Below are 10,348 nucleotides of genomic sequence, written 5' to 3' on the forward strand. Positions count from 1 at the left end.
TTTTCTAAAACAAATTTTTGATGGTTTATTTTGCACTTTCGACGATGGTAGTTCTATCCATCATTATAAACAGTTAATCGTGCCTAGATATCCATGATTTGGTAAAAGAAAAAGTGGTTTTAGGGGGTAGTTGGGATGACAAATTGATTTGATATATTACCTGCTAGTTCTTGTCTTCTTGACAAATAGGTACCACCGAATTTTCGTCTTACATATTTTGAATAATTTAGTCAATTGAATTTGTCTTGTTCTAATAAGGGTACCACCTTTTCGTTCTCCCAAAAACTATAATTTTGTTGTGATAGGACTTATATATTAAAATTTAAAAATCTTGCAAACGTCCATAATTTATGCAATCTTTTTCTTTAAAATACATTATTTTTTCGTGATCTATCACCTTAATCACCTTTAGACGAATTGCTCTTGTCCATTTTGCGAAAAAAAAAAGAAGCAGCAGCCCTAATCATTTACAATATCAATTCCGACTGTGTTACTTTTTTAAACATCACTACTCAACTTACCTATATCCAACTAAATCCCTATCTTACCTAATAATAATTGTGAAAAATATTTAAATTAGGATGAAAGAAGTTATATTTGTAACTCTTTGGGTTTGGGGAATAAGGTAAAGTTTTTGGAGGAGAGAGCAAATATACGAGTTGACATTCATAAATCACTGATAATATCCAACTAAACACTATGTTGTCGTTCAACAAAGCCAATCATGCACCGCAAAAGCACTTATCCCCACGCTCACTTACAGCGCGCGTTACCCCCACGCTCCTCTTACTTCCCGTTGTTTCCCATTTTTCCCCTACTCTTCTTTTCACTTCAGTTGTCGCTGTTACCAAAAGGATTTTTTCCACTCATTTCAAGTTTTCTCGGACCCAATAATCGACGCTCCGATTCTATTTCCAGAAAAAAAAAAAATTAAATTATCTAACACAAAAGAAGAGTAGAAATTAGGAATCCGAATCTTGCCTATCGAATCCTAATTCACTCAACAGAAGGATCAGATTTGATTACCACTTTCTCACTTTCAGGCAAGTTAATTCAATCTCTTAATCACTTATTATCCATCTTATTTATTTTCTATGTGTTTATTGTGTGATTTAATAGTATCTTTTAGCTGGGTGATTGGTTTTTAAATCTTTGTTTCCTCTATTTGTTGTTTTTCTTATTTCTTCTTCAGCATCTATATTAGTTGTAGAAAACACCAACCATTATCAGTATCACTACTTCAAATACTGGCATTTGCTCTAAACTGTTTGACCATTTAACTGTTTGTTGTGCAAAGAGGACAGGAATAAAGTGAAAACTCTTTAGCCTAAAACCAATCTGAAAATCTGAAATCTACTTGTAATAATAAAATGTGTGTATTGTGAAGTAGGAATATTGGTGGTAGTCTAAAGGTTGAAGCTTTATTTGATTTGTTTTAGAATCTGGGTTTGTTTACTATTGAGTGTTTTCAATTTTCTTGTTTTAGTGCTCTGAATTACACTAATAAAAAGTAGTATTCAATTTGGGGTACCTGTTGATTTCTTCGAATGCAGCTGAACGTTTGAGAAGTGATTTGGCGTAGAACGAATCTGTGAAACTGATTGGATCAATGTGTGAATTGTACAATCTTGGATGACCTAATCTGTAATGCAATCTACAAATTCAAGTAACAAGAAGTGTTTGAAACGTTCACGATCATTTCCAAGCGAAATGCCAGCGACTGATACAAATGTTGCAAAGCCTCTAGAGGATTGCATCCTGTTTCCTGTTGAAGAAATAGTGCAGTACCCATTGCCTGGTTATGGTTCACCAACTTGTATAAGTTTTAGTCCGGATGATTGTCTAGTTACATATTTGCATAGTCCAAACCAAACTCTATACAGAAAGGTTTTTGTGTTAGATCTCAAGAGTGGTAGGCAAGATTTGTTCTTCAGTCCACCAGATGGCGGGCTCGATGAGAATAACTTATCTGCAGAAGAGAAGCTTAGAAGGGAAAGGTCAAGGGAGCGTGGTTTAGGGGTAACACGATATGAATGGGTTAAGGCAAGCGCTAAACGAAAGGTCATTATGGTGCCATTGCCTGCGGGGGTACGTTCTCTCTTCTCATATAAATTTTGATGCTCACTTTCTGTTTAATTTGATCCCTACGTTGCACTGAACAAGAGCTTTCCTGAATTATTTGTTGATACAATTGGTAGTCAAAAAAGAAAAAAAGCTGCTCTCTGTTTGTTATAAAATTCTCTCATCTTCTGTGTATCTTTCCGGAACCTTACAATACTGTGATATTCCACACGGAGCCAACTCCCTGATTCTCTTTTTTCAAGGAATAACTGTTGTACTGCATGCCCTCGTTAGAACGTGCATTATACTGGACTTTGGATGACATTGACCGCGATTAAATGGCCTATGACCAATACTTCTCACAGAGAGAGAGAGCGACCAAATATTTTTACCTGTTGGTTTGTTTGTCCATGCAATGTAGCGACTGAAAAAAACAGCAAATATTCATAGTAGAGTATTTTTTTAATAAACTCACTAATTCCTTGTACTCATCAGTAGACCTTTTACTTAATAAAAGAAGTGTATTGCTTTAAAAAAGTCATAGAAAGCCTTATTTTGGTGTGTAGCGCATGAAGTTGTAAAAGATCAGAACTTTCTTTTCTGAACTAGTGGCAATTTCTCTTTCTCTACAAGCACAATTAAATATAGTCCTTCTGTTCGCATTTGTAGTCATTTATTTGAGTTTTGATTAACACATTTTTATTCTGTGTTCCATCTACGAAAATATTCCTCGGGACTGCTTAAGAAAATGTCATATGGAGTAATAATTTCTTTTCATGTGAAATTATGTTGTTTACCTGAAACCTGCATAAATCTGTATCATATTGTGTCTTTGTGGAGCCAAACAATCTGAATCTTTGAACTTTTTTCTCCAATGATCAGATCTAATCAGAGCTTACTTTATGTGTAAAACAGTTATACTTAAAGGATCAGAATGCAGAGCCAGAACTTGAGCTAGCAAGTACATCCTCCTCACCGATCTTGGATCCGCATATTTCACCTGATGGTACCAGGCTTGCCTATGTGAGAGATAACGAGTTGCATGTGTTAAACCTTTTGTACCATGAATCTAAGCAGTTAACAACAGGTGCCGATGGCAACGTTATGGTAAGGACTTGTTTGAAATACTTATTGTTGACTTATCTATCTTTTGCTATGAGTGCTCTACAAAGTTAATTGTTCTTCACATGTAACATGCATCATCTTTCAGTTTTATGCTAATTTTTGCATTGTTCATCCTCTTCCTTTGTCATTTTATTATTTGGTAGCTCAAGTAGAAACTTTGTGCAGTTATTCTTTTGTTTGGTCCATCTTGTTGACCTTGATACTTGGCAGCCACATATTGCTCCCTCAGTTAACTAGATTTTGGGGCACAACCATGAATTTTATTAAAATATTCACTAACTATTAAAATTCAAAGTGGAACATACTGAGTCCGTGAACTGCAATTTCAAAGAGCTAGAATTCATGTATTAGCTATTACATACAGGCCAAAGTGGATTTAACAACAACAACAACAACAACTACCCAGTATAGTCCCACAAGGTGGGGTCTGGGGAGGGTAATACGTACACAGGCCTTACCCCTACCCGAAAGGGCAGAGAGGCTGTTTCCAATCGACCCTCGACTCAGGAAAAGGAAAAGGAAAACAAAAACAAAAAACAAAAGAGCATTAGTAACTCCAGCAGAAATCACATAAATAATTATCTAAACATAAACCATAAATAAAATGGCATGCAAATATATCGACCAGTAACTACCATAAGGGGGCACAATACAATACACAGATCATCTGTGGAGAGCCCTACCAAACCCCCCCTCCCCCCCCCAGCCCCGGGACAGAAGTACGAAAAATTCTAGAAGCCCCTATCCTACAACCCTGATACTAGACCTACAGACTTTCCTATCAAGGGCCATGTCCTCGGAAATCCGCATTCTAGCCATGTCCTGCCTAATCACCTCTCCCCAATACCTCTTGGGCCTCCCTCTGCCTCGACTCGCGCCAACCACCGCCAGCCGCTCACAACTCCTCACCGGAGCATCGGGGCTTCTCCTCCGCACATGCCCGTACCACCTGAGCCTCGCTTCCCGCATCTTCTCATCTACTGGGGCCACCCCCACCTTCTCCCGAACAACTTCATTCCTAATCTTATCTAACCTGGTGAGCCCGCACATCCACCTGAGCATCCTCATCTCCGCAACCTTCATTCTCTGGACATGGCAGTTCTTCACCGGCCAACACTCAGCCCCATACAACATGGCAGGTCTAACCACGGCTCTATAAAACTTCCCCTTGAGTTTCTGTGGCACTTTCTTGTCACACAAGACTCCTGATGCAAGCCTCCATTTCGACCACCCCGCCCCTATACGGTGAGTGACATCCCCGTCGATCTCTCCGTCCCCCTGAATCACCGACCCAAGATATCTGAAACTGTCCCTCTTGGCAATGACCTGAGATCCAAGCTTGACATCCCTGCCTACTTCGCTCGGCTCGGCGCTAAACTTGCACTCCAGGTACTCTATCTTAGCCCTGCTTAGTTTGAAACCCTTGTACTCGAGAGTCTGTCTCCAGACCTCCAACCTCTCGTTAACACCGACCCTCGTCTCGTCTATCAGGACTATGTCATCAGCAAATAGCATACACCATGGCACATCCCCTTGAATATGGCGTGTTATAGCATCCATCACCAAAGCAAATAAGAGAGGGCTAAGTGCAGATCCTTGATGAAGCCCCATTACCACCGGGAAATGGTCTGAGTCGCCACCCACCGTCCTAACCCTAGTCTTAGCTCCATCGTACATGTCCTTGATCACTCTGATGTAGGCTTCCGGCACGCTCTTCGCCTCCCGACACCTCCATAGCACCTCCCTTGGGACCTTGTCGTACGCCTTCTCCAAGTCGATAAACACCATGTGCAGGTCCTTCTTCTTATCCCTGAAGTGTTCCACCAATCTCCTGACAAGGTGGATAGCTTCTGTAGTGGAGCGGCCCGGCATGAAACCGAACTGGTTCACGGATATAGACGTCATCTCCCTCACCCTCGCCTCAACCACCCGCTCCCAGACTTTCATGGTGTGGCTTAGTAATTTGATACCCCTATAGTTGTTACAACACTGGATATCCCCTTTGTTCTTATACACGGGCACCACTGTACTCCACCTCCAATCCTCCGGCATCCTCTTAGTCCTGAAGATCACATTGAACAACCTGGACAGCCACTCTACTCCTGACCTACCTATGCATTTCCAGATCCCACCGGGATTTCGTCTGGCCCGGTCGCTCGACCCCTACTCATCCTACGCAAAGCCCCCACGACCTCAAAATGGATTTACTTATCAGAAATTATAAATCCTATTAGAGACAGTCCAATGAGGGAAAAAACACTCCACTGTGGCCCATGGAAAGAGATTTTAAAAGATGCTGGAGGAGGGAATCTTTTCCTCATTTGTGGTATGGGACTGTTATTAGCACCTTGCAAAATTGCATACCCAGAAACATTGAGAAACAAGAATTACTTGCATTATTTAATTTGTCTCTCTTTTTATGATCTTCCTACCTTCACGTTGGCTGTAATTTCTTTTAGCTTATTTTAGAAGACCAAGTTGGATTTAAGTATAAATGTTCTTCTGTACTTTTATTTGACGCTGTCACCATTCTTTGGTAAAGTGGATTTTTCTAATATTATCACTCTTACGCTTTTTCTAATTTTATTGTGTGGTTAATTATTTGTTGAAAGAATGGAACAGAATGACAGGCCTACTTCTTAAACGTGCTTTGATATTGTTCTCAGCATATCTTGAAACATAGAAGGTAAACATCTATTTAAGTGTGGGTCAACAGCAAACTTATCTAGTCATGTCATTTTCATTTGACATTATCTTTCATGTCCTTCACCTTTTGTCTTTTGAAGTGAAGTGGAATTAATGATGTGACTGGAGAAAACAAGAGGAAGATTGGGAAAATGGGGGAAGACAAATATCTTGAATATATACATCTGTACATATGTGATAATTTTAACTAATCTAATAGTGATGACTGTAGAAAGAGATCCATTAGGCTGTAGCGAGAGCATAAGTTATTGCATGTGGGGGGGGGGGGGGGGAGAGACAAGTGGGATAGCCAAGGAAAGAAAAGAAAAATGAATGTTCTTCCCCCCCCCCCCCCCCCCCAAAAAAAAAAAAAAAAAAATTAAGTAATGCGCTGAAGTGGAAGGATCAGTGAGAAACTGATTATTGAACAATTGCTTTGGCTAGAATCTGTATCTGATTCCTTTTGCGCTCAGATGGCCAGTATGGCTAGTATTTTGCTGTTTGCTTTAATTTATTTTCATACTAATCCTCTTTTTCTTCCCTTTTTCCATCTGCAGACACATGGTCTTGCTGAATACATAGCGCAGGTGAGATTGGAATTGATATTTTATTACTAGTATAAGAAGATTTGCCCGTTTGAGGATATTGAAATTTCATCAGTATATGAGCCCTTTTTAGTAAGTACCATTAAGATCTACGTTTATGAACCTTTATCAAAAAGACCTGCGTTTATGAATATCTCCCAGCTTGTTGAAATAGTTGTATTGCTCCGACCAAGGAAATGAACATAAACATAGTCAAATGGATGTTGAAAGTATTTTGAGAAATTCATATCCTCTGATCCTCATATCCTTTAGTTCAAATCTAGTGTGAACTTATTTGTTAAAATTTTGAAGCTTTGTTCCAAAGTTACGGTAGGGTTGACATTAAAGTATGACCTTTTTCTCTTAATTGGGGTTAGTTAAAATAAATTCTGCCTCAATTTATGTGCCATATTCCTTTTTAGTCTGTCCCAAAAAGAATATCATACTTCCTTATTTAGAAACAATTTAACTTTAAACTTCCTACTTTGCCCTTAATGAGATGATTTATAGCCACACACATATCTATGGCTTGTTCAGACCACAAAATTTAAAAGTATTCCTTTCTTTCTTAAACTCCGTGCCGAGTCATATACCGCCACATAAATTGGGACTGAGGGAGTACTACTTTTAACTATTTTCTGTGATTATTCTGAGTTATTTACTTCCAGAACTTTCAGTATCTGTTATGACCTTTTGCCAGAAAAAATGAAAGGTTTTTAAGGGCTCTAGTATTAAGGATCGGACTGGATTTCTTAGATGCGTCAATTGTCATTTCTTGGTATTACTGAATCATCTAAAAATTTTCATTTCTGATGATTGTAGGAGGAGATGGAACGGAAAAATGGGTACTGGTGGTCGCTTGACAGCAAATATATAGCATTCACACAGGTTGATTCATCTGGTATACCTCTATTCAGAATTATGCATCAAGGTAAAAGTTCCATTGGTCCCGAGGCGGAGGAAGACCATGCTTACCCTTTTGCCGGAGGGGCAAATGCCAAAGTTCGCCTGGGAGTGGTTCCAAGTAATGGAGGTCAAATAACTTGGATGGATCTTCTGTGTGGTGAAAAGGACGAAGAAAACGAGGAGGAATATTTGGGCAGAGTGAATTGGATGCATGGAAATTTTCTGACTGCACAGGTCTTGAATCGATCACATTCCAAACTGAAAATCCTTAAGTTTGATATCAAGACAGGGCAAAGGAATGTATTATTGGTTGAAGAACATGATACATGGATCAATCTTCACGATTGTTTTATACCTTTGGACAAAGGACTCAACAGAACTAATGGTGCATTTATTTGGGCAAGTGAGAAAACAGGGTTCAGACATTTGTATCTCCATGACACAAATGGAGTGTGTTTGGGACCTATAACACAAGGTGATTGGCTGGTTGAACAAGTTGCTGGAGTAAATGAAGTTACTGGCCTTGTATATTTTACAGGAACATTAGATGGGCCTTTGGAATCTCACCTTTACTGTGCTAAATTGTTCCCCAATGCTAACAGTCCATTGCAGTCCCCTTTGAGATTGACTAATGGACGTGGAAAGCATGCAGTTGTGCTTGATCACCAAATGCAAAGATTCATAGATATCCATGATTCCTTGGTCTCACCACCCAAAATTTCACTCTGCTCCTTGCATGACGGAAGCTTAATTATGCATCTATTTGATCAACCAGTCAGTGTTCCACGGTTCAGAAAACTCCATCTTGAATCTCCAGAAATAATTCAGATACAGGCCCAGGATGGAACTGCTTTATATGGGCAATTATACAAGCCGGATCCAATGAAGTTTGGACCTCCTCCATACAGAACTATGATTGAAGTCTATGGTGGTCCAAGTGTACAGCTTGTGTGTGACTCGTGGACGAACACTGTCGACATGAGAGCTCAGTATCTAAGAAGCAAAGGCATCTTAGTTTGGAAGGTTTGCTCCTCTTTTCTGTTCTATCTATATGCCGTGTTTTTATCTTAATTCATTCAGTTGTACTTGGCCATATCGAAGGGGAGCCTTGAAGCAACGCTTGCACCAGGATAGGCTGGCTACAATGCACCCCCTTGGGGTGCGGCCTTTCCTCGGAGCATGCGTGAACGCAGCATGCTTCGTGCACTCGGCTGGCCTTTTCTGTACATGACTTTCTTTTTATGGAGACCATTGTCTTTCTCTTCTCTGGATTACCTAAATTGAGTTTTCTGTGGTTTTTATCTAAGCAGATCACACTGCCTTTTAGTTTTGCTTTTAAGAATTCATTGTGGACTAACATAGAAAATACAGAGAATAAACCCGATAAAAGCAAAGAAATTCTGAACCTACTTGCTCAGCTTTTTACAGATGGACAATAGAGGCACTGCTCGACGAGGACTCGTGTTCGAGGGTGCACTCAAATATAACTGTGGCCTCGTTGATGCTGAGGATCAACTGACAGGAGCTGAGTGGCTGCTGAAACAAGGGCTCGCAAAACAAGGCCACATCGGATTGTATGGATGGAGCTATGGTGGGTATCTCTCAGCCATGACATTGGCAAGGTTTCCTGAGGTATTCAAATGTGCTGTGTCTGGTGCCCCTGTAACATCGTGGGACGGATATGATACATTTTACACAGAAAAGTATATGGGCCTACCATCCGAAAATCCATCAGGCTATCGAGAGAGCTCTGTAATGCACCATGTAGACAAGATCAAAGGGAAGCTGTTACTCGTGCATGGCATGATTGATGAAAATGTGCATTTTAGGCACACGGCTAGGCTTATTAATGCGCTTGTGGCAGCCGGAAAGACTTATGAGTTGTTAATATTCCCAGATGAACGTCACATGCCTCGTAGAATGAGAGACCGTATATACATGGAAGAGAGAATTTGGGAATTCATTCAGAGGAACTTGTGAGTGGCCTTTTCATTGTTCTAGTATACAGTTAAGGTCGCGACTCTCGGGGTAGAGAAGTTTAGGGGGCTCATTTCAGTTTATAGCATGCTTCAATTGATTATAAAAGAAGTTGTACTATTCTCTGATAAACTAGAGAAAAAGGTAGCAGGCTAATAAAAGTTGTTTGTGCAACTGATCTCTGTAATAGCTGCCATGTACCATAAGCTTACCTGATGTATAAAAATAATACAGCACTCGTTTTCCTGAGGAGAAATTTGATTTTTTACCATCTGTACCAGTGATTAGTGTTCTTGCCATTCCTCTTACTTAATTTTATTTAACCCTCACTNTACCCCCCCCCCCCCCCCCCCCCCATAACAATAGAAAATATAAATTTAATGTGTGTAACAGTGCATTTACATTTGGATCAACTAAAAGTACTGAAACAGGAAATACCATGGGAGAAAAGTTTTAATATGACCATAGTGGTCCCCTTCTGAGCCTAAAAGACTTAAATGTGAAATTACATATACTATAAGTTCTGTTATTATGTCATAGAAGTATATGGAAGAGACAAGTCAGGAAGACTGTCTCATACAAAAAGTACTTAGTACCAGTTTAGCCATAGATTTTGGGTACATTTTTTCAAAAAAAAAAATAAAAAATAATTGAAAATACTATTTGTTCATGGAACATGATCAGTTTTTGAGAAAAAATTGAATTTCTTTTTCTTCCACTCACACAATTTCAAGTTTTTTTCAAATAAAATGTATGTCCAAATATAACTTCAGCTACCAAAAATTATTTTTCAACACAGTTTAAAAAGCTCTTTTTTAAGTTTCTGTTAAATTTATGTCCAAACGCTAGCGGGTAAATTTGAAGATGCTACCTGTATAGCTGCAACAAGTTGATGTGCTTTTCTGATCCAAGATCCAAGACCACATAAATATGATGATTGATACGCCCCATAAAAAGAATTGATGATTGGTGATATGCTTTTAACAACTAGGGATAAGTGTCCTAGTGAT

At 39.4% G+C, this 10,348-nt stretch overlaps 1 protein-coding gene across 2 annotated transcripts; it reads left to right on the plus strand.

The window, feature by feature from the left end:
- The first annotated feature begins 623 nt into the window (after positions 1-623).
- LOC109219559 (dipeptidyl aminopeptidase 4) lies at positions 624-9,618 on the plus strand. Of its 2 annotated transcripts, none has more exons than XM_019384021.1 (6): positions 624-1,043; positions 1,554-2,088; positions 2,977-3,168; positions 6,429-6,458; positions 7,278-8,384; positions 8,780-9,618. In XM_019384021.1, exons 2-6 carry the CDS (start codon positions 1,648-1,650, stop codon positions 8,798-8,800), a joined length of 1,791 nt encoding a protein of 596 aa, XP_019239566.1. In that variant the 5' UTR covers positions 624-1,043; positions 1,554-1,647; the 3' UTR covers positions 8,801-9,618. The 2 variants fall into 2 exon arrangements, with proteins under 2 accessions (XP_019239566.1, XP_019239565.1); XM_019384020.1 differs by having other exon boundaries at positions 628-1,043; positions 8,790-9,618.
- Positions 9,619-10,348: the final 730 nt, after the last annotated feature.

Source organism: Nicotiana attenuata, unplaced genomic scaffold (assembly GCF_001879085.1).
Source record: "Nicotiana attenuata strain UT unplaced genomic scaffold, NIATTr2, whole genome shotgun sequence".
Lineage (NCBI taxonomy): Eukaryota > Viridiplantae > Streptophyta > Magnoliopsida > Solanales > Solanaceae > Nicotiana > Nicotiana attenuata.

What these genes read in the sequence shown, in the direction of transcription:
- LOC109219559 (XM_019384020.1), top strand. Translation starts at nt 1,648, where the DNA reads ATGCAATCTACAAATTCAAGTAACAAGAAGTGTTTGAAACGTTCACGA. An exon ending in TGGTGCCATTGCCTGCGGGG is followed by an intron (nt 2,089 to 2,976) that starts GTACGTTCTCTC and finishes TGTGTAAAACAG; the next exon opens with TTATACTTAAAGGATCAGAA. An exon ending in GTGCCGATGGCAACGTTATG is followed by an intron (nt 3,169 to 6,428) that starts GTAAGGACTTGT and finishes TTCCATCTGCAG; the next exon opens with ACACATGGTCTTGCTGAATA.